This window comes from Centropristis striata, chromosome 20, assembly GCF_030273125.1.
Source record: "Centropristis striata isolate RG_2023a ecotype Rhode Island chromosome 20, C.striata_1.0, whole genome shotgun sequence".
Taxonomy (NCBI): domain Eukaryota; kingdom Metazoa; phylum Chordata; class Actinopteri; order Perciformes; family Serranidae; genus Centropristis; species Centropristis striata.
In genome coordinates this window covers 14,121,176-14,148,354 of record NC_081536.1, presented here as the reverse complement: position 1 = coordinate 14,148,354, position 27,179 = coordinate 14,121,176, and the positions used below count along the sequence as shown (strand labels likewise).

General features: G+C 39.7%; 1 protein-coding gene across 2 annotated transcripts; it reads right to left on the bottom strand.

The window, feature by feature from the left end:
- parga (poly (ADP-ribose) glycohydrolase a) lies at positions 1–27,097 on the bottom strand. Of its 2 annotated transcripts, none has more exons than XM_059359129.1 (18): positions 26,947–27,097; positions 26,197–26,262; positions 24,689–25,342; positions 24,430–24,562; positions 23,382–23,504; positions 23,211–23,291; positions 22,341–22,415; positions 18,021–18,113; positions 16,809–16,963; positions 12,675–12,754; positions 12,485–12,545; positions 10,879–10,954; positions 8,584–8,731; positions 3,970–4,048; positions 3,703–3,811; positions 2,737–2,842; positions 1,435–1,563; positions 1–733 (listed from the first exon to the last, which is right to left on the bottom strand). In XM_059359129.1, the coding sequence occupies exons 2-18, from the start codon at positions 26,223–26,225 to the stop codon at positions 552–554; spliced, it is 2,313 nt and encodes a 770-aa protein (XP_059215112.1). In that variant the 5' UTR covers positions 26,226–26,262; positions 26,947–27,097; the 3' UTR covers positions 1–551. The 2 variants fall into 2 exon arrangements, with proteins under 2 accessions (XP_059215112.1, XP_059215113.1); XM_059359130.1 differs by having other exon boundaries at positions 26,197–26,259; positions 26,947–27,089.
- Between the last annotated feature and the right edge of the window lie 82 nt (positions 27,098–27,179).

Below are 27,179 nucleotides of genomic sequence, written 5' to 3'. Positions count from 1 at the left end.
TAAATGTTACCCATGCATAGACTACTATATGGCATCTCATCACCTCTCTGCATTCAGGAACCTCACCACAGCCTGGGTATGGTAAACAGAGAAAATTACTCATCCAAAATAAGTAGCAAACACAATATAGGATGAGATATCTAGTGATGAGTATCATGTCCTAGATTATTCATAATGAAAAGTGTCACAATCATGCATATGATGAATATTTGGCCATATTTGTAATTAGTGTAAAAACAAAATAATTCCACATCACATTTAGACTAAAGAAAGGCCTAACAGCAACCAGGATTTTACTATTGCTATAAGTCTCTGAAACATTTCACCACATGTGGTGACTCACTACGAGGCTCCTATAATACCACCAACGAGAAAGGCAAAACTGTGTTTTGGTAGTTTGTGTGTTGGGATCACAAACTTAAAGGGAGTGTGTGTGAGAGAAAAAGTGATTGTTAGCACATGGCTGAGAGCACACTGAGGTTTGTGAACCTGGAGTCTCTTTTACACAGCAAGACGAGGGGGAGGGAGGTTAACTTGCAGCTCTGTCCACATTAGTGAGAGTCCGATGTTACAAGGGACATCCCAGAATCCTTGGCAGAGTCCGGAGCGTCACCCAGCACGGAGGAAGAGACTTTTTCATAGATGAAACTGTAGAGGCTGACGTCAGGTCGGGGCGTGCGGCAATTCTTGCACACCAAACTGGAGTACTGGTTTAAAAGGCTGTACAGCCTCCCTGGGAGGGTAAAGGAAGGATATGAAGAAGGAGAGAGGGAGACAGACAGTGGAAAGGGGAGGGTGCAGGGGTCAAGAGAAGGAAGAAATATGGAAGGAGACAAAAACAGGATTTGAGAGAAATAGACAAAAAGGGAAACGGAGAGTCAGAGAATAAGCAAGAGAGACAGAAACTGTAACAGGTAAAAAAAAAACACAAGAAAAATGAAAGCAAGCTCGGGCACATTTATAAATCAAGTGCACATACACGCGCACACAAGCCATGAGCTTTTTCTCTGTAGCTCCACTTTAGGAAATGGATGGCTAGAGGGGAATTTCTCTGAAAGGCTTCAATAAATGTCAGCAGAAGAAAAATGAAAAGAGGGGGAGGGGAGAGGCTGGGGTCAGCTCAGGCAGTAATCCACTCTGCAGCTGAGGCTGAATGGATAGGCTGAGGAATGGAGATGGCCCATAAAGTGGAATAACTTAACACAGAGATGGACTGTGTTCTGTTATTTATGCGTACTGTCCCTGTAATGACGCCAGCAAGGACAACCTCCATGTGTTGTACGAGCCTCAGGAGCCTCGCAATCCTAACAGCTGCTGGTATCATCACCATCCCTGTTCATTATGCAATTTAGTGTAAGAGCTCAACAGAGGCAGTGCTGACAAGAGTCTATCTCCTGCAACAAAATACTAAAAACATTTCGTTTTCAGTCTTACCGACGGTGACTTGTCTCTCTGTGAGGAAGGTGTGTATTTCATGAACATCTCTCATGAGCTGAGCATCTCCAAATGTGAAGTACGCCACGTCTCTCCCAGCCTCTGCTGCAGCCATCAACTGGATCAGCGCTGAAAAAGTGAGAGGGAGAAAGCTAAAGTGAAATCAAGGCATAAATAATATACCTATTAGCATCATTAGTATCCTTCAGTTTCAGAACGGAATCATAAATGCGTAATTGACCGCTGAAAATAAGCTGAGGAAACAAGGTAATTGGTCAATAAGCTGGATAAGGTATGGCTTCTGGCAGAAAACAACACGGGTGACAGGAGCAATTTGTATCACAAGAGTAAATAATCCACCACTGCTAGTCTAGCCTCATCACAAGCACTCAATCTTTTAGCCCTTGCAAATTAGGTCTTAAGACTTTTAAATATTTAACAGAATGGATATTGATTCCAGATTTAAACACACAAAACAAACATCAGTTGAAAAAGGTCCATAATCTTTACAACAACATAACAGCTCAGTCTCATGTAAGTACCACATCTCGAGTCAGCTCCGGGACTATAATGTAAAATACAGTTATTGCTTTCTAAAAATACCAGCTATGCTAATTCCAGGGCTAATGGGCGGGGGTCCCCGGAAGCTAATATCATCCTCTGGGATGTCGTCAAGTCCAGTGGATCTATTTATAGCTGCTGTGAAGGAAATTAACAGCTTCAGTACTAAATGAAATGGTACACAAACATGTTACCCTAATTCCATTTGCGTTCATAATGCAGGACATTCATGTGGAGACGTGGGTTTCACGTATGAACACAATTACAGATGATGAAAAGAGCAGCCAAAATTTGCAGTGTGGCGTACTGGAGGGGACAGTAAGGGGGCCCTTTTTGTGAAGAGTGATGCTGTGTAACCCTGCAGAGACCTGCACCAGCCTGGATTTATGGTGTCCCTTCCCTGTAATCAATTGCCCTTTTAATGGAAAACATAAATGTGTGTCAGCTGATCAATAAAGGGAGGGAAGGAACGGGTGAGTGACACCCTGGGAGAGCTACTAATTGACCAGAGGAGCTTGAGAGTGATCGTCATCTGTGATGCTGCTGTACAGTCCATAAGCAGGAGCTTCATAGATGGGACAGCAGTGTAGACTGATCCTGTCTGAGCTACTCATGTTTACCTTCTGCTTAAGAATCCAGAGTTTATGTATGTACATTGATGTCTTCACACCTGTAGTTACAGACGTATAGTCCTGTCCTTCAATCTAAATGGATGCTTGTTAATAAATCAGCAAGTGATACCTTTGAGCCGTGTGTCTCCACCAAAAGCTCCACAACCCCAGTTGCCTGTGGCTAGTGCAGAGAGGTGCTTGCTGTTGGCGTTATTTCTGGAGAATCCACAGTACGCCTGGGATAAAGCACAGGGAGGAGGAGGAAGGAAAGGTGGGGAAGAAAAAGACACAAGAGAAACTAGTTTAATATTTAAAATATATTAAAATTTTAGTGTACGTTATTGAAATCTATATGGCAGTATTGCTTTCCGTTCAGCGCTATTTATATATGCTACACATAAAAAAGCATCTGTCACTTAGTGATTAAAAAAAAAAAAAAGCAAAAAAATAATGTTGAATGTTCACACAGGTGCGTTATGTTTTGTCTGAAATTTAAAAAAGAAAGAAGAAAAAAAGAGAGAAAATATTTTTTTAAACTTGGGACGCTGTGAAAAAAACAATAAAAACAGAATCCAACAATTTGTAAATCCTTTTCAACCTACCATCAGTGGAATAAACTACAAAGACAAAATATTTAATGTTAACCAATAAACTCTTACACTTGTACACCGATTCTGATTTTCATCCATTCTGTTTTAATTAACATTTTACGCAGTGTCACAACTTTTTGGAAATTGGAGGTTTAATTCCTCACCAGAAAAAAATGTAAATGACAGTACTGCTACTAATAAATAACTGTTTTGTGTATTGATATCAATCAGACAGGCTGTCTGTAGCCATGAGATAAATTCAGTGGCCTTAAAGACTACGGAGCCTTTAATTTACATCTCTGCAGGTGATAAATCACAATATATCAAAGTTCACCAGCAAGAGCCTTTCGTGAAAAACATCACAATGTCCAGCTTCATCCCATCTGTCACATATTGACAATGACATCTTTTGGAAGATACAAAGAGTTAACACTGTATTTCATAGCTTTCTTGTGTCCATTTTCTGAATTACTGTGCAAACACAGACTACGACATCTTTTCCTCACCTTGTTGAGTTCTCTGGTCATCTTCTCAGGGAGGAACTGCTCGAGGAAGTGCCTGAATTTAAGAGCATCAATGGCCACAATCTCTGTACAGCGTCTCTGCCAGTCATCCCTGGAAATGTAAGAGAAGCAATGAAATATGGGAATGAAAATGACTTAGTAACATTCTCCCATCTTTCTTTAACTGCAATAAAGATGTTTTTTTCAAATTCAAAGTAATAAAACAAAGCAATCACAAAATATGAAATAGTGCTATGTGAGAACAAATACCTGGCTGTCTCATCTTTGTGGCTGGCCTTCCATTTGTAACTCTCAGCATAGCCAGAATATTTACTGTACTGTTCAGTTCCTGCAGAACGAGAAAGAGAGTCAAGAAAAAAGGCATTATTTAGTGTTCAGCAGTCAGAGCACACAGTGGGCCTAAATCTGTTTCAGCGCCTTATTTCTTAAATCACATTTAGTGCTTTCTACGCTCCCCATGTGAGTACACAGAATCAGCTTGTATTGGATTGTCATAAATAAAGGCCATTGATTTAATAAGTAATCCGCTTTGGGCTTTGAAATGAAAAGCTTTCAGCCATAACAGGAAGAAATGATGAGAGCAGAAGAAGCACACCTTGGAAACATTTGCAAAATACTTGCAAAACATGAAACACCATCGAACCATTCATTAACTGTCAGGGTAACAGGGTAACTTAGCTGCTTTTATAATATGTACTGGTATGTGCTTGGGGTTAGAGCTTGAAAGATTTCATCATCCGTCATTACAAATACAGCTGCGCTCAATTCTGAAAATGATGCCTATTAAAGGCTCCATATATTATGCATTAGGTATGAGGAAGTTTGCACTTCAATAAAGAGCAGGTGTTAAACACGTTATTAACATAGCCTTTGAGTTTGCACTGTATGTACTGGCAGGGTTACGTATGCTACTAGAAGAAAAGACCAAAAGTATTTTAAAACCAATGCTAAATGTCATTTTTTTAAAGTATCTCTTGAAGAGCAGTAATTAAACGCTGCTTTTACTTTCTCATAATTGACTTCATTTAATTTCAAGCATGTACCATCTGCCAATACTTGAAGTCAAAGCGTGAATGATGGGGTTTTTTGTGCCTTTTTATGACAAAGTATGACTCAAGCTAATGGAGCCAGGACATAACCCAACAATGACACTACAACTGAGCAACTGAGAATTTATGGAGGGCAAAGTTTTGGCTTTGAGAACAAAAAGAACATTTATTTTAAACATATTACACTACCAGAAGCACAGATAGTCAAATGAAGCACTTTGTACAACACTAGCGACTCCTAACGTCAAACAACAGGCTCCCCATATCACTTTATCCATCAAAAGAGCCATCCTCCTCCCCCTTCTTCACCTTGATCCTATTTATCCTGGCAACCACCCATGACAGTAGTCCACCATACAGGCTTCCATCACTAGATTAGATCTTGGTCATCTACAATACCTTTCGAACCAAAATGCCTCTGGGCGTAAACCGATGTAATGTTTAAGTTCAAAATGCATTGAAAGACCAATGTTAAAAAAAACCAAAAAGACAGAAGAAAAGAGACAGATATAAAGTGTCCAGAATCACAGACTACACTTTCACTTTTAAGAGGAAACACTGAATGCGTGCAAGGAATATTCAGCAAGGTTTAAATGAATCTATGGCGTAACTGGTCCATTCCATTAGTGGAGCAATGACCTTAGTTGGGCAATAAATTCCTTTCTGTCCAAATGTAATAAAGTTAAGTGGAGAGGAGGAGGAGGGAAAGAGGGAGGGAGCCAGAATGATGGGAGGCAGGGAGGGGGACGGTGACTAACCACTGAAGGTGACTTGCAAGGGATGGGAGTTTCAAAGAAGACAATACGGCGCCATACAAGAAAAGAAACGATAGTTGGTTTGCTGAAAGGACGGTACTGAATGAGTCTATTCTTACAGTGACTGAACACAACTCACTGTGTTTGTTTGTCTGGTGGTATTACCCAAAGACTGTGTATAAGGAAAGGACATAGCCATCTTGACGTTATCCATTGGTTTTTTGATTAACGTTTTGAATCCTTGGGTTTGACATTTTGCTATCTTTTTTTTTTTGAGGCCAGGAGTAACCATACACAGAAGAGAGGGTTGATCTGGGACGGAGTGTGGGGTAGAAAATGCTAAGCTACCAGCTAACGGTACCATGAAATTGGCAAGCAAGGTACATTTGCAGATCTTGTTAACTGTGATATTAATTGGAATGCTATTTTTTTCTCTTTAAAAAATTCACATAAAAACAGGCTTTAAAAAAATGCCATTGCTGTAAAAAGTGCAACTGAATGCTGAGCAAAACTTTTTAAGTCAACCAAATTGTTACAATTAACTTTAATGACCCAAAAACACACTGTGATTGATCAAAGTTTTAAGAAAAAATAGGTTTACAGCTATTTAAATGTGTACAGTGCCATGGATGCGCATTGTCCCACCATAAGGTAGCCACCTCCTAAAGCATACCCTGCTTTAATATCAATTTTACTTAAATGGAACCACAATTTACTAAATGAACACCATGATGTACTGAAGAAGACATGAAACTAGCTGTTGAGACCATAAACTCATGAGGAAAAATGTTTACAGAGGTAATACATCAAATCAGAAGTCAGGTCATTTTCTCATAGACCTCTATACAGTCAGATTTTTTCTTTTGCAACCTGTGGAGTAGGCCCCTGTTGGCCATTAGAGAGAATGTAGGTTTAGGAAACTTATGCACTGGCTTTACTTTTAGACTTGGAGGCAATGACCACTTCTTTTATACTGGTACTGGTATTACCAGTGTGGCTCTTCCTCTTCTTTAGTCTGTTATTACAACCATCCTATATAATATGCAACAAGCAATGTACAGCAGTAAATAGAGGGTGGTGAGGGTGCCCATCAAACCATGCAAACTCCTAGTCTTGTCATATTTTGTTTGCCCATGTGTCTCTCTTGCTAAGCATAGGTTCAAAGAACCAACAGAATCAATCAAGTGCAGACATTTGGGAGCACCATTTATATTTGAGTTCCTGCCGGCACAGCTAAGTTGTAATACATGCCCTCATGTCAAACAGATGGATTTATCAAACTGGATAATGAAGCCTCTTGTGCCATCAAAGGCAAATCTGAAGGCTCATTTTAATGCCTCAGTGAAATACAAGCCCCAAAGCAGGACAAGTGGATGTTAAATATTTGTTTTGCCACGCTAGATAAAGTGGCAATAAAATAAATATTGTGGGCATAAATCAATTGACTCAACTCTGGTTATTTTGAAACGTGGTGAGGGGGCAATGAGATAAAACATCTGAGTAGGTCATACAAGCGTTCATATTGTGTCCACCCCTACATTTATGTTGTTATTACATTTTTTGGGAGTAATTGCACATAGGCTGCCAGAATTAAATAAATAAAATGATCCATGATCGCAATCTGTGTTTTCCCTTACTTTGACCAGTGGTGGGCGAAGTGCAGCTGTAAGGCAAGAGAAAATGTAGGATGGCCAGAGAGGGAGGTGGCAGCCACGTGAGAGGGCAGAACACTGAGAGGTTGACCCAAGCAGAGTGAGTTGGAGGTTGAAAAATAGAGCAATTCTGCTGGAGAGAAATGAAGGATAACTGGGCAGTCCCAAGTAAATCAATGCAATGGATTTACCTTTGGACTGGATGGTAGGACGGCAAAAAAAAAAAAAAAAAAAAAAATGAATGGAGCCCTATAAATGCACAGGGCTCAATGAACGAGAGAAAATAACTCACTGACGGAAGCAACACTAGTTTAGCCAATGTTATGTGTAATACTGGAAAGGCATAGAGCCAAATAAAAATACAACAAATAAACCACATGACATGAAGATGCATTACATTCAGAGTATTCAGTGTGGTAAGCACTATTATTATTATTTGTTGTGTATAGCTAGTGCTAGTATTTACATTCTGTTTGTAACTCTAAAGTATATGCATTATGCTTAACGGGGTCATCTCATCCCACGGCCCCGTCTGACCGACAATTTCATTCATTCATTAATTACAATAAATAATATATAGTTATTAGGAAATAAACTTGATATTTAAGCCTGAAATAATGTCCCATAAACATGTTGCGGTTGTGTTATCATTTTATTAGAAATCTTTTTATTATTGTTTTTCTTTCAAAGATGCATTATTCACTTCAGTTGTAGCATACGGAGTATCAGCACAACACCTTTAGAAGGACTCTACACTACACACACGAGATGAAAACCATTAACTTGGCAACAAATGTCATCCATACACTGCCTCTGGACAACCCAAGAAGCACAGGACCTGACCGACAAAAAAAAAAATTGTGGTCAAGCCAGCCATCACTTGACTCTCCATAGTCAAACCAGCTGCCTGAGTGCCCCCATATTCTGACCTTTATGGTAAGTAAAACAAGTGAAAAGAAGTATAAAACATGTAACTAGAGTCTGTTATAAATGATGAAATCCCACTAAATTGTCCTCACCACCTCATCAAGACAGTTGACCTAGGGGAAGCACTGTATATGACAAAAATACATTGGTTTCTGTAATTATGGTTTCACAACATGCTAATTGGTGTATAACGGCAGCAAAGAAATAAACCATGGCAGCAATTGCACATTGTCTGTCTGCTCTACAATAGCTCAATTCTCTGCACATTGTGGCTAATAAGCACCATGTCACAGAAAGTCTTGAAACTGGGTGGAAGCCTATAAATAACTTGTCCTAATATCTAGTCTCTGCATGAGGACATTACTGCTTGTGAAGAAAAATCCTTCCAGAAAGTAGTTTTTTTCATGCAAAAATGGCAGAAGATGCTGTTTTCAGCCTCTCGAATATGAATAAAATACATGTGTGTGTGTGACAACATACCTGTGACGATGAGGCATTCATTGTATTCCAAAGCTTCGGTAAAGAGCCGCGAGACAATGAGTTCAGGGTTGATGACGAACCTGATCTCTTCCTGGACCAGTCCATGTCCTGTTACTCCACCACCCACCATCCTGTTGGCAAAGTCCACCTAATTAAATGAAATAAGGAGAAAATAAACAGAGAGTTACCTTAAATGACACAATCCCTGAGGTATGTTTACAGCAACACAAACTGTTAATATATAGTTTTGCCCATTAAATGCAGCTGAGAAGAACTGTGAGGTTTAGCTACCGTCACTCCCATTATTTGGACAAATTACTCTATTAGTGTCTCCTTATTATCTGTCACCCACTGTGGTCATTTAACACAGATAAATGTCGAAGGATCACTGCACTGCTTCCTGCTTGTAAATAATCAAATCAGGAAATCGTAGCGAAACAACGCACATGAAATCTAAAGAGTTCAAATATCTATAAAATCTACAATTACTGTTGAGCAGAGCAGTAACACAGTGTCTGCATGAATGTGTGCAGACTCACTCAATATTTAAAGTACCACTATTTAGTGAATTGTCCACAGGGAGAGAGGACCTATGGGTACTTCACCCACCCTTAATATTTGTCATACTTAACTCTGACAATGGGAGGGTGGCAAGGAAAACAAAATAGATCGATGTAGGGGGCCAAACTGAAGGCAAGGCTGAAAGATGATTTTACAATTATGTTGTTTCAATAGAACTGGACCAATAAATCATCTGAGCCAATATACTGGCAGATATGAGCTCATTGCAGATATATTGGTATCACTGTATATATATATATATATCGGTGTACACATAAAAAAATGAACAAGTAATTCAGAATCAAAATGCCACAGTTGATTGTCTGAATATGTCCAGCCTATAAACAATATTCCCAAAAATGTATGTGATGAGTCTATGGAAAAAATACTATCAGCCAATATTATAATTATATGTCTTTTGAAGCCAAAAGCAAAAGCAAAAAACATAATTTCTGAAGCATCTGTACCCAAATAAAACCCATGTTTTTAACTTTCCTTCATGGCTCTGAGACAATGTATCTCAATTCCTGTAACTTTTCCACCAGGACCAGCATGGAGTTTTGAGTAATATGTTCAACAACTATTAGATGTTAGCACATTGAAATGCTATGCTAAGATAGTAACCATGATAAATCGTATACCTGCTTATTATGAGCATGTTAGCATTGTCATAGAGAATGTGCTAACATGCCAACATTAATATTTAGCTCTAAGGATTTCTGTTCTCACAACAGTAGAGCCTCACAGAGCAGCTACCAGCCTTGTTAATAAATGTCTTATAGTTCATATAGTTGATAAAATCACTACAAAATTATAAAATGGGGTTATTTTTGGTTCTCCTGTTTCAAAGAAGGAAATGTTTTGATACTGAAACTTCCTGTCATGTAAGCCCACACCTTGTGTTTGTGGCATGGATAAGAGAACAGCCCATTCAATCACAATGCTGTTATTCAAACATCCTGCCAGGGGTGAGGGTTGTGTTCAGTGGCCCATAGCTACGTCAATCTGTGTGACAGTCAGTGTGTTTGTATGTGCATGTGTGTTTTTGTTGTCCAACCAGTCGCTCACCTCCTTCCCTGGTTCACCCCTAGCCTCACCCCCCTCACCCTTCAATCTCACCTCCTGACAGAATGACAGCCCACTCTGCCCTATCAAAAATCAACAGCCAACCAGTGCCCAGCCTGCTGAGGTAGCCATCAATCCGCCTGCAGGACTCCTGGCCCGTTGGGCCGCCCCAGTGAGATGGCTCACCCTCGTCATCCTTTCCTCTATGCGCCTTTTTCTCCCTCATCCCCCACCCCAGGGTCTTCTCCTCCACCCTTTCCTTTCCGAGTTACTCAAGTGTATACATCAACTGTCAGATGGAGTAAAAAATGCACCAACCGCCCTGGAACACCGAGGGGGAGTGGGGAGATGGTGTGAATCAATGCAGAAATAGAGCCAATAACCTTCTCAGATATGCTCAAAAATTATACAATGTATTCTGATTTTCTGCAGGTGGTGGACAAGTTTTTAGATAAACTGTAGAGTCTCTTTGACTTTTGACAGAAGGTATGGTGATGACCACAACAAGAAGTGCAAAACAGCATGCTACCTCAAGTCTGACACTTTGAGCCAACAATATTGACAAAGAGTTTGTCAGCCACTGTTTGAAAAAAGGAATAATTTTACAGTGACTGGGGGACACAGGCAGATATATCTATATAGCACCAGGTTGAGTAAACAAATTCCTACCTGCAGCATCCCGTATCCATCATCCTCAATTGTTCCCTCACAAGTGATATGAAGGCGCTTCAACTGAGTCTGGGAACTGAACAAAAGTAACAACATTTTCAGTAATTATTTCACCAAAAACTGATTAACTGTATTAGCATGAGGGCTGACCTGAAATGCTACCAAGCTCCACTGCCAATAGATTGGGGTCCAAATCAGTAATCAAATGCAGTAGAGAAACTGTGCGACTTTTCAAAAGACAAATTGAAACCTGATCCTGGTCCTCTTGACTTTTTTCATCCTCCACAGCCTCATAACAAACCAGGACTGTTTCAGAAGACTTTTGTCTGACCAATTTTGCTGATTTATTAATTGTTTGTGATTTTTGTGTTTCTACCAACTTAGCAGTTAGACTACCTGACTGTTTTAATTGCGTTTATAGTTGTTATATCCTACTTTTTTGTGCTGTAGCCTGCAGACAAAGTGCATCGTGTTAAAGTCCAATTATAAATGACATTTGTCAAAGATCTGTGGCTGTGTTTTAGTTGCTTAAAAATTACTTTGTCTGCCTGGCTCCAACTGCTCTGTGCAAAGGAACTGTGATGTGATGAACAATTCAGATTTGTTTCTTCAAATATGTGGGGACCAGGCCTGGAATTTCATCATTTTAGGGGCAAGGCCTCTTGGCTTTTTGTGTTGTCAATTTTTTGGAGGGCACAAAGGCCAAAAGCCAGGGCACCAAGGCCATAAAATAACAATGGTTTTAAGTCCACGTTCATATTGAAACTAATTTAAGGACTAGTAATGACGCTTCTGAGGAAGATTGGAGTCTCGGTTGAAACTGTCAAGCAGGTAAAGAAACATCTTGTAAAGTAAAATGCATCAATCTTATGCACTTTGAGAGCTAAATGAGAGCAAACACCTCACATAACATTATTCACAGTCGGGAGATACCGTATTATAGAATCCTTGTTATCCTATACTGTGTCATTTTTAATTGCTGTCAACATGCTTTCCAGTAGGACATGGAGTAGCCAGCCAGTGTGGAAAAATAGCTGGCTAGGATTTTTTCCATAAAAGCCCAAATTTGGTGCCTCTCACACATTCTAATGCCACTATTCCATCATATACACTGGTCTTAATCATTGCATATTTTAAGAATTATTTTAAAAGGAGAATAAAGGTTATTGTATATTTTATTTAAGGCATCTTATTTTGACAGTCTTCTTATAAATTCTGTGGTTGATTCTGTTAACACACTGCACTCTTATTTTGAAAGCTGCATGCGTTTAGCGACAGGAAGTTATTCGAAACAGTAAGTCACAGTTTAATATGATTAAAACAACTTTAACTGTTAGCTAATGTTAGTTTTTTTAAGGGCACGAGGCCAAATTGCTAGGGCACGAGGGCCATGGCCCTCGTGAAATTCCTGCCCTGGTGGGGACATTTAAATACATACACATATATATTTGATACAATGTAACCAAATATGAAGAGTCACTTTACATGAAAAGAATAATTACTGACATAAAACATGGCATAAATTAATATTTGACAAATTTGAAAAACTAATATGGATAGCTCATGGTGTATTATAACAAAAATTAAAATAATAGGAGAGTAATACCTTTCCCAGTTTGGAGGATTGTTCAGTACTTGTCTTGTGAATGTAATAAGACCCTTGGGCTCTTGAAATAAAAAATAAAAATATCATTAAAAATATGAATTACATCACAAAATGCTCATCAGTACAGTACAACTGTACAGCTGTACAGATAAGCAACTACTGCAACATTATGTGAGGTATTAATACTTACTAGTCTGTGTTACTCTCCTGAAGTAACACAGCAGAGTCCTCAATTTCTCTATTTTTCTTGTTGAAGAACCGTCAAATAACCTGAAAAAGAAAGCAAATAGGAATTTGAGTTCCAAAAGAGGTCTGTAGGATGCAGACTTTATTAAATACATTGTTCATACAGCTTTTTAAGAGTAAAATTCAAGCACTTTTAAGGTACCTTAGACAAAAAATGTCCAGACTCTCAAAGTGTTGATCATCACAGCTAAAATGTTACTATAAGTGCAAAAAAATCAAGTTTACAGAATCCCTATACCCACAGCAAGTCATGTATATTGAAACTTAGTTTAATTTACCAGCTGTTCATATTCATTTTGAAAGCATTTTTTTTAAATTATGATTTCATGCTTGCTATTTTTCACAGTAACGTGAAATTGTGTGAGTCACAAGGAGACAACAAACACATACTAAAATATATTTTGGTTTACATGAATGATAGAATACAGCAGATTATGCTGAAAATGCACTTTTGAAGGAGTTTATTCGAATTCAACACATTCCTAACCTTGAAAACTGTTTTTTTAAAAAGCATTTCCCAAACCTCCAAGACTTTGTGAAAATCACTGTAAACATTACATGTGAAAGTCTTTAGAGTCTCTGACCAAAGAAACATGGATGAGAAACATGGATGTTTCACTCAGTCATTATCTAAAGCTCAGTGCACAACTATGCTACAGCATGTCATGAACAAGGTCAAGCTTTTAAACTAGCATGATGTCCCTCCCATCCACCTCCATCCTTCATACAATAGCACTGCCTGAGGCTGTGTTTCAGTTCTTCAGAGTTGCCATAAAAACTAGGGTGGGTGGAGGAAGGGACGGAGGGAGGGAGGGGAGAGAGAGAGAGAGAGAGAGAGAGAGAGAGAGAGAGAGAGAGAGAGAGAGAGAGAGAGAGAGAGAGAGAGAGAGAGAGTCAGCAGCTTAAAATCTCCCCATACTGATGCTCTCCCTCCATTAAAAGCGCCCTCCACTGATGACTAATCACAGTTTAGCATTTATCTTTCCCTCCTGCAGCTTTCTGTCCAGACCAGTAAAGAAATGAAAACAAGAGATGACAAATGAAACAAAAAAGGTAATTCACTAAAAGGCCTAAAAAACAAATTTATTAGGCAATTCCTGCATATCAGGTGCGTTGTTCCCAGCCTTTTACATACACAGACACACATACACACACACACACTTCCCTTAGTGTCAATTTGGCAAAATGTACCCTGCCAATGAGATGGTTTAAGTGAAACACAGGTGGATGACAGTGAGATTTCCAGTATAGACACAAATCATACCTTCCTGAAGACAGAAGGGCAACTCATTATCAAGGATTTAGTCACAAAATATATATATATATTTTTAAGGACAGTCACATTAATTATTTGGTTCTTATCCACTGTAACTGTACCCTAAAGTGCTCCAGGACATAAGATTTCTGACAGTTTCCTGATTACAAATAAGGCTATTTTCTTGCAAATGAGGTAGGTCATCTCATGGTCAGAAACAAAAACAAAGATTTTATTTCTTAATAATGAGCTTTCATTTTGACTAAATCGTTAAACTGGCTTTCTATGTCATTTTCTTCTCACACAGAGAAAAACATAAGCTAAAGAGATAAGTCTGCCTTCTTTCCTCTCCCTCAAATCTATCCATCACTTAACGGAGGACAAACCTTGACAGTTCTGCCAAAACAGCAATCAGCAGATTGCTTGCTGCTCTGCTTGTCCAAGACAGAGCGCTACTGTAGCCGATAAGCAAAGTGACGGACACTCCCTCAATTACAAGGGGGGGAGGGAGGGCCAGTAACGATCGAGGGCCCATTTTAGACTGCACTGGTTGTCTTGTCTCATCTTCTCAGAAACACCAAGACTTTCCTCCCTCTTGCTCTTTCCTGTATTTCACTGGCGGCAGAAATGCTGATAGAGAAGGCAGGCCTGCAACCGAGTGCTGGCATGGACCTGAAACCGCCAGACACGCAGCTCAAATCAATGCTTACAATATTACAGAGGCCTCTTCACTTAGCCTGCCACTGACGTTTGATGTGGAGCAGATATCATGCCCCCCATACAGATGACTGATTGTGAGAGTACGATTAAAGTTCAGATAAAATAAAGGAGTTGAAGAGAAGAATGCGGATAAAATCACACATAATCAATACGACCATCTCCGGGATTCATAAAATAATACTGCTCGACCCCAGAGGGACAGCAACTGGCTAATTAGAGTCTGGATAGCAGCTAGGGCCCATGCAGATTGCAGGGAATATGAAAATGATATAGTACTTAACCGGTCATGTTCAAAACCTACATCTCTAGTGTGTCAGGCAACAACAACAGAAGTGATCAGATATCACTAATGAGGAGACGGTACCTAAAAGAAATGCAGGACAAATAACAAGTAGTACTGGAGTAAGCAGGGCAAACATTCCATAACCTTTCAGTATATTCTCATGCAAGTGGACTGAGGGAAACTAGACTTCTGCCTCTTCTCTTAGCTCTGTGTTCAGGCTTTAGAAAATATAGCCCGTGACGGGGGACACAAGTCATTTCAGAAAGAGACTGTTCCTATTGGCTGTTCTACAAATGCAGATATATGTGCATTTCACTTGTGATAGTTAATGTCTGATTCAATGGCAGAAAGTCCTGCAGAAAAAGTTACTATTAAAGAATTGGCAACACCTGCCTCTTTATTCAGATGTAATGCATTGTATGTATAATGTAGAAATGTTATAAAAAGTTATTTATTTAAGAAAGAAGACATATTAGTCCCCCTAAATAGTCATATCAGCGCAAAACCAATGCAAGTAACGTACATAATTGCAGCTGAATAACAGCATCGGGATGCTTAGGATTAGGATGACTGAAATGAATGGCTGGACACGTGCAGGTTATTGTATGAGGTGCATGCTGGAAAACTGCTTCCCCCAGCTTTAAGTTTTTCTAACAAGAAAAAGACAGCCTGAGTGCAATACTGCCAAACCTCCTGCTGCTGTCTGCATTTACCCCAGTAGAGCAGAGGTTGTGTACTTTAGTACAAGCAATATTAGCTTGACTTGATCACATCCCTCCGTAGCAATTTTATGACTCAAAATTACGAGAAGCCAGAGACAGACAGACAGACAGACAGACAGACAGACAGACAGACAGACAGACAGACAGACAGACGTGCCCTTTAAAAAAAGTCTATCAAAACAATTTGTTTCAATTAGCCATCCCTGGCTTTCTTAACAGACCACTGGGTCTGAGTAGGTAGAAACACAGAGCACCAATTTAACACTCCTACTCTGTATCTCCCTCCCACATAAAAAGACAACAGAAACATGGAGCTCAAACAGACTCTCTGCCCACAGTCACATCATCAAGGCTATAAGGTGACAGGGGCAGTTACAGCACCAAACATAGTTTTTCAACTATAAAACTAAAACAAAAATCACAAAATTAAACAAAACAGACACCACAAGCTGTAACTTTGCCGGTTGCAGTTCACCCTATTGTGACCTGCTGCATGCAAGTTAAAGAAGAAACATGTTAGTGTGTGTTAACTTACTGAACACTCAATAAATGAGTCGAAGCTGACTAATAGAATTAATCTGTAAGGGGTTTTCAAGGCAGTAGTGCCCCCTTATGGAAATTAGTTTCCTCTGAATGGTAGAATCACTGAAGAAAGAGCTACTCAATCATAGTTCTACCAACTTGTATCAGATAGCTGTAATAAATCATCAAAATAATGCTCATTTCTAAATGAATGTAATGCACAATTACTGGAAAGTATTAAAAGCACTGTGTAAGAGTAGTTTAGTTATAGTTTTTTTTTTATTATGCTAAAAAAAAAAACTGATGACAATGACCCCAATCATGCTTCTGTCCGACAGGGAAGTAAGCTTCTTCTTGAAGCATTCAGACCAATGAGGGAAACTCCGGATCAATATCAGAGTCTAAGATCTACTCAGTCTCCTGCTTAAAGTAATGGCTTACAACGGGACTCACGGGGCAACTTTCATTTTGTGAATAAAATACTAACGGCTGCAGCTCACTCAATTACCCTAGTGAGCTACTCAGCATTGTTTTGAGCGTCTCTCCGGTTTTCTGAAAGTGATGATGTACTTTTACCTGTAGAAGTTGATCTCAGGATAATTGCAGTACTCTGACTTGCGGGAGTTGCGTCGGGGGAATGTGCAGAAGAAGGCGTTGGCCAGAAGACAGGCTATTTGCTCCTGAGACAGAGTCAAGGAGTGGTTCGTCCTAGACTTCAGTAGGGGGATTGGCTGGAAAGAGAAAGAGAGAGAATGTAAACGTAGGGATGCACAAGAAACACAAAAGGGTACGTGGGTGCTGTACTGTGGGTCTGATGGCTAATGGGGCTAGATAATTAGCTTAGCAATCTAGCAAGCAGAGGAGACAAGAAGAGTTCCATTAGGTAAATGGGTGGTAGTAATTAAGGTCCTGGTTTTCTTGCTCTCCCCCAGGTTCGTTCAGTCAGACACACAGGGCCCATCAATCTTCACTGATTAGGGCTAAAGAGCCTCCCAAGGCTGCTCAGTTGGCAGATCAATACCAGCTCTAATAACACACACATAAATATAAGCCCTGACGCTTAATACTGCAAAATAAAGCGGAAAGTCAAAAAGCTTCATTATCCAACCACTACAAATGATTCAGAGGTGAAATCTGTACCAGAAATTCCCTCCCTGGTTTCTGTTTCCAGTAACAAACACAGGGATTTTCCTACCTTGCCTCGATCATTAAATTAAACTGAGGACTCTGAAATAGATAAATGAATTACAAAAATACCAATGTGGGAATTTTTTGAGCGAACGAAAATGAAGACAAATGGGGATGACATTTAAAAGATCCGTGACATGGATCAGCTCCATTTAATGGGAACACAAGACAGGGCCCTGTTTCTCAAAATATACTGCTCAGAGGAGGAAGGAGGTCCATAGGCATTGACTGAATTTTAAAAATTGAAAAGAGAAATTTCCTCAAGTGCAGAAACATGACAAATCAGATGGATGACTGGAAATGAGACGGCCTTCTCCTCTCGCCGCCGTCTTTTCTAACGAAGCAGTTCTTGATACGGACCAAAAAGGGGCATTCGTTATCTAAGAGTAGTAACTCGTGAGCTGATCTTGTATAACATCCACCATCTAACCCTTTGCCTCTCCTCTCTGCTGACTGCACACACTTATATCCTTCCTCCTATATCCATTAACACAGGAGATCTCTTTTTAACCCACCTTTCAGTTGTCCCACACTACTCCTCTTTACAAACCCTACAAACATAAACTATGTTGATATTTAAAATCAGTAAACTTCACTTACCATCGTGCAGAGGACAGGAGCACTGAGCGCCAAGTCAACCATAGCTGGTAGAACGGCCTCAAACAGGAGTTGTAATTCAGAATGCTCAAGATACTGGAGAGAGGAGGAAAAAAAAGAAATAGAGGCAGAAGTACTGTTAAATGGGATATCTCTGTGGAGCTGACTGCCTGGTTAGGCAGTCAGTTACTCAGAGCCAGCCATCAGAGTGACTGATTGGATCTGAAGTGACATATTGGTTTGTAACAACACTGATTTTTCCAACCAAATTGTTAAATCACAGCCAAAATCATTTACAGTTTACTTTTTGACAATTCTCTTTTTGAGTGTGGGGGAAATTAAGTTTGTTTCTACTGCCTTATACTTATATTGGAAGCTCTCTTTTTTTCTTTCAAGTAAATATACCACAGTAAAACAAACAAATAATAATAATCAAATCCAAATGAAAGGACTTTCTAATTGTATGTACATATGTCCGTCTTTTATTTTTCAAAGCATTTCAGGGATTACCACATAAGAATTTCCTTAACATTTATTTTCAGTTCAGGTTCAGGGATAGCTCAATTTGAACAGATAGATTCCCAAAAAATAATATGGTCACAGTTTTTAAAGATTGTACATTTTTACAGTTTTTAACAGGACCATTTCGGCTTCAACTGAAAATACAATTACGTGTGAAAGCTCAGCTTGCAATTTCCTTCCTTTAAACTGCAATTAAGTACTGATTAAAAGTTATTTTAGGGTTGTATATTGTCTTGAAAAGGCCCTGCCAGCTACTTGTTGAAGAAACTCTTCATGGTGCCATGATTACTACCTGTTTGACAGCGAGTCTGAGGTCATGACCCAATAACGGTAAACAATATCTAAGGAAAGAAGCTCAATTTTCTCATATCGTACGGTCAGTGAAAGTAAAGGGGGTTTATTGTTGTTCTGGGGTGAACTCCCGCTCCTCAGGTATCCATAATCCCAACACGTGAGCGGTGAAAGACGAAACAGAAATGCTGCAGAGCTACTCGCTACACAGAACCCCCTTCAGAAGAAACTACCATCAATCTGGGAGCGAGCCTGCCATGGCCGAGGCATCCATACTTCAGCCTATAGCTTACCTCAGCATCCATCTGCGATTCCCTCTAAAATAAACACCCAGTTATTCCATCATAGACCCAGATTTACAACGCAATCACTTATGAGTGTATTGGCTTCGAATGTCACTGTCATCAATCACTTGCCTTATTCCATCAAGGTAAGCAGGGGGAGCCTGTGCTGATTAAATGGACCTTCTGGAGCAAATGCAAACGACCAGTTGTGGAGAGAGTGGCAGGGTGGCTTGATTTCCAACAGGAAGCCTTTGGTGGGTGATTTGCCCGGGGCATTTATATGGCTGCAGAGCAGGTCTGACTAAATGCTGTCAGAAGTAATGAGCTGGCAGACATCATAAAGCACTCCTGCGGGACTAATAGATGGTAGTTGGTGATGCGGCAGGATGAGGGTAGAAAGATGATCCACCAGTCTTTCAGCAGCTACAGCAGCTGGACACCATGGTAACACACAAGTAAAGCTGCACACACAAACTATACCTTTCACATCAATATATATGACAGACTGCGTTGTAGCAGTACAGTCCAGATTTACTGCTGCATAAGCTTATGATCGATTACACTCCATCCATTCTGCTCTTTACATCTTATTTCCTGGCAACTCAAGTGTCAATTCCACATATTAATTTAGAGGTCTAAGAATGTTTTCTAGAAACAGAGATAGGAACAAAACAAGTGATAAAGCAAAAAAGTGAGAGGGATAGAGTGTGTTGTTGTTTTGCTGAATGTTCATCAGCTGTACTTCCTCCTGGACTGCTTTCCTGCTCAGCCCTCACACATTCATCAGAAATTGACACAGTGACAGTTTCATTTGGCAGTGGAGAAACACTAAGATAATTTACAGACAACCCCTAATTTGGAGAACTCTTTTTTTCCCTCCTATGGCTATTACACTTTGAGCGGAGTGTCAATCACTGGCCCGGGGGCAATGTTCCTCGTGACAATTACCCCAGTGCTGCACAAATGTTGCTCCGGATTTAATTAGGTGGTCTTGGCTGAGGCGAACAACAGTTTCAACTCACTCTATATGCAGCAAAAGAGAAGCAACGTTTAAAAAAAAGGAATGCAGTAAAATTGTTCTGTCAATTACAAATCAATTAGGTTGCCAAAAGAAGGGTGAAACAATCCACTCCATTTTATTCCTCACTACATTAGCCCTCTGAGTGAAAGATAAATCATGTATACATGTTTGCTATAGATGGCAGCTGTTAATCATTCCTGTGTTGGCAGACGCTCTGAATGCTCTCTCATCCTGCATCTATTAAATGTACAATACGTAATTTTATGCTGCTAGGGGTCTCTCAATAGAAAAACAATAGCAAAAGATGGAGCGGCCATTGTCAGTTTCTCTCAGTGAGGCCTTCAGTGTTCTTCTTTTTTTTTTTTTTTTACCAGAAGTCGAAATATCCACAGAGTTCAATGACAACAAAGCCTTACTTACTTAGTTAAAATATATAGATAAAAACAACCAAGATCTAAAAAGCTGATTGTAAAAATGATTTAAAACTGCACAGAAAGTCAATTTAATTTTTGGCAGACAGCCGAAGGTTATATGACCCCATTGACAAGCAACAGCTAGCAAGTTACACTGACTGAGTCCTTGAATAAAATTAAAGATTTCTATGGATTTGAAAATTGTTGGAAACATTTTTAGATAATGCAAGTATACATTATACATAAAATAAGATATATAACATAAAGCATGTCATTTTTAGACTTTTTAATGCAGAAATGTTACATATTACACAAAAATGTAAAAAGCAGTCAGAAGTCGTAGATATTCAGATCTATATATTTACATTACTGTATTAATGTATTCCAATTACAGCACCTATTGTAATTTTGAGTTCTTCTTTTAACTTCTGCTATACAAACATTGACTTGTCCTCTTGCGAGCACTGTCCTCTGTTGCTAAATGCCTCAGCAAAAAAAAAGGGGGGAAATATAGCGCTCAGGGCAGTGAGTGGAGTCCCTGACGCAACAGACTCCTGGAAGGGCAAGTTTCTTGCTGGCATTACTGAGTATCCCTGCAGATTTAATGGAACCTTTTAATTAAATTGGATAAAGCTATAAAAAGGCTCAGGAGGCTATTGATCTGCCGAGCTTTCTGCTTTACTCTGACAAATTATTTGAGAGAAGAGGGCGGAAAAAAAGAAGAAGATAATTTTGGGCTGGTCTGAATTTAGCTGAGTAATCAATGATGAGAAGGGACTAGCATCGAGTTCTGATATCAATCTGACTGAAAAGTAACAAGTATGAAATGTTCCCACTTAATTGTAAGAGCTCCATTAAAATAATTACCTTGTTTCTAATGGCTCGAACTGAGTCATGAGCCCAACCAGAGAGAGCCTGACAATAAACTACATGCTTTACTAAATGTAGGTAACAAACTTAGGCTTCTAGCTCAAATGGATTTGCCATCTATTCAAAGACTGTTTTCTTTTTAACCACTTTGGGCGATTGCATGCTGTATATGTAGACTCACTTTGATGTAAATACACTAACACGGTAAAGGACTAATGCTTTACTTGGAATAAAACATTACGAAAACAGTTTTAATAACAGAGAAAGAGATAATCATCCCACATGGGAAGAAGTTTCTCAAACAACAAGGTATGTAATCACAGACCCTAACTGTCTGTGTTAAAAGAAAGGAGTGAGACAGAGAAAAAGAAAGGCATTCCCCTGGTTCACCTGCAGCAGCTGCCGTCGCCATGCTCTGTGCTCATCTGTCCTAACTGTATGAAGCATATTTGCTCCTGTGAGACTCCCAGGTACTGGGAGGGGACAACACACACTGACGGGCTGGCAGACAAACCGAGGAGAGCAGGCTCCCTCTGCGGTAACAACTCTAGTTTAGTATCAGCTTTAGCTTCATTCTTCATTAAGGTAAACTTTAAAGACATAATTAATCATGGTGAGTTAAACAAACGCTGCCAGCCAAGTTCACAGCAGCTGACTGTCAGAACTGTGAGACACACAAGGGGCTGTATTTCACTAATGACATGTTAATTTATATGTCAAGTCCCTTAAATTACAAATATGAAAGCCTGTTGTATAGCTAATTAAGAAATTAGAATACAAACTAAAATAGTATGCTTCTTAAAGTGACGTGTCAAAGACAAAAATCAGAATAGTTTTAGAAAGCCGTTTAAAGTTCCTGTTTTATCTTTGTTCAAGACCACCCTCTAAAAATCAGGTAACAGTCATGTTTTCAACATCTTACCTCTGTGCAGAGAAGGTTCAAAGCAGTGAAGTCCCATTTCTTTGCGTGGGCTGTGTTGTATCGCAAAATTGCATCCTAAAAAGGAAATTAAGATTAAGATGGACAGCAGATTTAATACAAACAAAATATTTAGGATCACAGAGTACAAGTCTTCTTTTAACACATGCCATAATAAACTATGTCTATTGCAAACTCTGCCACCCTGTGGTTATTTATGGAATATGTTTTGTGCATATAAGACGCCTGTGACGGTTTAATTGGAATAATACCTTGAAAAATAAATGATCCAGTATAAAAGGCCTGCTGACCAAATAAACCAATCATCTGTTTGTTTGTTTTTTTGACATGGCACCTTGTCCTCACTGTTTTTAATTTCCATCCACACTCAGATGCCTGTTTTCACACCCAAAATATTGTTTTCAAAAATGTTTGCAGGGTGGATCACCCTGGCAACTAAAGTCTCACATTTGGTGTGGATGGTAAAAACAAAGCTTCTTGCCAAAATGATGACTACTCGGACATGTTCAGTGTTACGAAGCCAACTTTATGTCTCCCATTTCTCTCCATGCAGTCACTTGTTACAGCGATCACGGAGAGCAGGAGGTGCAAGAACAGAGATTTGAACTGCTGAGACCAAGAAGAGTCAACTGTGTCCCTTTGACTCCTTACAAGATGATTGGTGTTATGCATGATGTTGTTCTTTGCTAACAAAACAGAAAGGTAGAAAAAGAAAATTAGCTGTTTTTCTAACGATTGGTGTTTCAGTGGGGATCTTAAAATTACAGATGCAGCTGTTTAACCTGTTTTAGTGAGGACACATAGTACGTTCGACTGAATTCAGCAGAGTCTAATCCAGTACAGTTCTCTTACCCTCACATCCAGAGAACTCTTGAACCCTCCCTGCAAGGCAGTGTGGATCAGCTCCCACCGACTTTGGACTCCACCTCCATCCTATGTTACACAACAAATAATACTGCTTTAAGTGCAACCAAAATAATAAACGTTGTGGTACTTCTGCAAAGCTGTGATGCACTAGTCTACCTCAGTCTCCATAGGAAACAGATTCTTCTCAGAGCAGGGCATCTTCACTGACACGTCATCCCACGCATCTTTGAACTTGCTAGGGTACGGAACAGGGACCTCTCCCTCTCTGAGGAGATCTGTCTGTAACAGGAACAAAGCAGCAGGGGAAAACAAAATGTCTTTAAAGGTAACTGTTGTGTGTAGAGAGGTGATGACTTTCCCTTTGCTATTCAGAAAGATGCAACAGGAGGCATTTTAAAAACTTCTAAAACTTGGATTATGTTTCAGGTTTCACTTACTCAAAAAAAACACATTGTTTCCTGGTTGTGTCAGTTTAAACATGGATGGATGGCTTACAGTATTGGGTGCAGTTCTTATTTTTTCACACAATAGATACTTTTCAAACATACAGTCCTCTTTAAATTCACAGTATAAGTCACATGATGGCAAGTTAAATTAGCAGTTATACAGTGTACAGCTGAGCTCTGTTTCCTTCCCTGTCACCATGGGAGATGTTATGAAATTAGGGAGTCAGTCACTTTAGCTTTGTTTATTACTTCTAAACAAAATTAATTAAGATATTGTCATATAGGTCTTATACATAGATAATGTGAATTCAAGCCCGACACTTGTTTTACCACATGTTCCTTTGCTGCCTGACTAAACATCTAAAATGTGCAAGTCTGGAGATGTGATTTTCTTAAAACAGTGTGTAAAAATCCAGCGTTCTTGTGATTTAGGGGGTGATGTGGTGAATCTAGCTTGTGTGTCAGTGGTTAGTTGAAAGCAAGTGGTAGAGACACAGCAGCACCCACAGTGGTCCTGTGGGACTTGTTTGTAGTGGAGGACACAGTCTGATAGGAGCTTTACTGACAAGAGGCCCTGAGGGGATCATGGAGGATGGTTTCACTCTCACTCCTACGTTTCTCTATCTTTTACTCTCTTATTAAAACACCAAGTGCAGACACAACAGAGTGCATGCATGTTTATATGACTGCAGTATTCCTCACAAGATACCACGTATAAAGAATTCACATTATATAAGTACAAGTGGCTGTTTACTCACTCTGACTGTGACAGTGTGGTTAGCCGCTGCTTTCAGATGAGACAGAGGGGGGGCACACTGGGGCATTCTGTTCAGCTCGTCTATAGGTGTCCCCAGCCATCCTCTGTCCATGTTATGCAATGCAAATGAAACACTGTACAGAATAAAAAGAGATCAGTTTCAATTACTGAGGGACACTTGTGAGCATAGTGAAGCGACGACACGACAGCAAAGATGATTAGCAAATCAGAAAAGACAAAAAGTGGAACACTGAAGGTACCTTTCGTAAAGTGCATCTGATTGACTTCCAGTTAAGTCCTGGCTCATATCAGAACAGCCACTGTGCTCAGCTATCTCAGCATCCTCAGTTCCCATGGTAACCGGATGGACTTTCTCTTTGGCCGAACATATAGTATCAGAGTCTTTGACAAACTGCTGGGATTCCTTTGCAAAACCAGAGTCCCCCGCAGAAATACTGCCATCCTGATCCTTGTCTGCAGAGCTGTTGAGGAGCACGGTTTTACAGATGGGGCTGTCCGGACTCAACATCTCGACATCGCTGGGTGTACTGACACCCTTCCTGGGACTATTACTAAGACAGAGGGTGAGTTTTGGATTTGGAGAGTGTGCAGTAGCACAGGTTGTTTTAACAGGGTGAGGACCAGGTGAAGAGGACCTCTTGGATTTCTGTCCATTAGAACACTGCGTTTGCGCTGTGTTACTTCTGCTGCCTGCAAGAACAGATTCCTCCAACACACCTGCAGGCCCACAGTCCATCGAAGTCTGAGATGCTACATCCTCTTGTGTGTTCTCTGCACAGTCTGTTGTAGTGTCATTTGTATGTGGTCCACAAAAGAGTTCATCTTTTCCATCTGTTAAGTTTGTGTTTTGAACATCATTCTTTACAGCCTCTGGCTTGACTTCAGCAGCCACGCTGCAGCAGGACAGAAAGAAGACAAAGTGAGAGAAGGCCTTGGTCAGTGTTTTGCCTATATTTAAGTGCAATAAGTGCAGATGCATAAACTGCACAGGATCATTAACATCCTCTGCTACCGTGTTTCACTGGGCGTTAAGTTAAGCCTCTCCATACGCAGAGTGAACAGGTGAAGTTTAGACAACAGAAGTCTACCAAAAAGGCTTAGAAGTGAACAACACATTAGCGTGCTGAAGGATTTGGTGTTTTTAGGTGAGTAAGACCTAGGAATACTTGGTTTGAATAGATTTGTGATGCTATTTTACCTTCACTGCTCTCTGTGAAGTTTGCTAGAAATGATATAATGTAGCCCTGGCGGGTGCAGTGAGCAATCGTTTTAAAAAACAGCCTTTTAGCCTTAAATGCTACACGGCTCATCAGCAGCAACCCACCATATGGTTAGCTTAGGACTTAATTTGGCCTACAGTGCTCTGATTAATTTGGTGTCTTACACAAAACTTCATGATTTTGTTTTAATGAAAACACAGTGAATTAAATAACAGGATTAAGAGACAAACCAGCATCTAAAAGTATCATATTTCCTTTTTCCATAAGTGCTGTGTGGTGGATCGAAGTTATGCTGATGTTCTGAAAAGTAATGCATAAATATTTAATGGGTACAGTAAGTGTACACTAATCATTATGATGCAGATTCCCTTTTCCCAGAGTGCACTTTGTTTAATCAAAAAGTATATTCTATGTGCATATTTCTTAATTAGAAACGTACTTAAAAGAAATCATGCAAGGCACAAGCATGTGTCCAGTCTTGAACAAAATATTGACACCACATCCTAATGCTAAATTGACTTATTTACCCTCTTTGAGAATCCATCCCTTCCTCCATCTTCGACAGGTCAGACAAGATGAATCAGCAATAGCTGCTGGAGAAAAAATATTCATGCTGAAAAACTGCGACATTTTTGAAAAAACAATTTATATATGCATATGACGATATGATTTAGCTAAAGTGGATATGGGATTACACATAAAGGCAAATATAAAGCCTTGTTTATGTCTGTTCTACAGCTACGCCCGGACCTCTGGACAGCCAGTAAAACTTAATGTTTTAGGACTTTGTTTGGTCCACTTTCTTAGCTCGAGGCTGGGCAGCTCGAGTTGTGTTGCCAGGTTTCATTTCACTTTCTCCTCTAAAGCATCTCTTTCCGTTTCTGACTGTGAAATTGTCAAAAATAGCGCTCTGCAACTAGCACATCGCAAAGAAGAGCTGCTACTGGCACAAAGCTACAATTAGCTAGCTAACTAATAACAATCCACCTTTATACTTTGGACTTTACCTTCACTGTAAAACATACTTATTCAGCTTTGAGTAGTACAACGTTACTCTCCGAGGGATTTGGTTAGTAGGTAGACACACACACACACGCACACATCTCGCATGACAAAAAACAAGTCATCTTGAGCTAACTTAGCTTTGATTGGCTAAAGATCTAAACGTTAGCTGTTATTCGCTAGCTCCGATTCTTGTATAGTGCTAACGTAATTCACCCTCATCATGCTAACTGTTAGCACTGCTGTGTGCATTAAAACGAAGAGATACAACTTACAAGCATGCCCCTCTTTGTGTAGGACTCCTGATATAGATCGATTACATATTTATTTATTTATTCTCATATACAACTATTTCTCCTCTGACTACAATGCGCTCCAAAATGTTACTGTCCGGTTATTGGTTTACTTTCATTTCGTTGTAGCAGGCAGCTGCTGCACCTTGACGGCAGGAACACCGGGACCAATCAGGACTCTTTCCTCGGGAAGAGGCGGGATCAGGATTTGGTAT

What these genes read in the sequence shown, in the direction of transcription:
- parga (XM_059359129.1), bottom strand. Translation starts at nt 26,225, where the DNA reads ATGGAGGAAGGGATGGATTCTCAAAGAGG. An exon ending in ACCACACTGTCACAGTCAGA is followed by an intron (nt 23,505 to 24,429) that starts GTGAGTAAACAG and finishes TTCCTGTTACAG; the next exon opens with ACAGATCTCCTCAGAGAGGG. An exon ending in TGGAGACACACGGCTCAAAG is followed by an intron (nt 1,564 to 2,736) that starts GTATCACTTGCT and finishes TCACTTTTTCAG; the next exon opens with CGCTGATCCAGTTGATGGCT.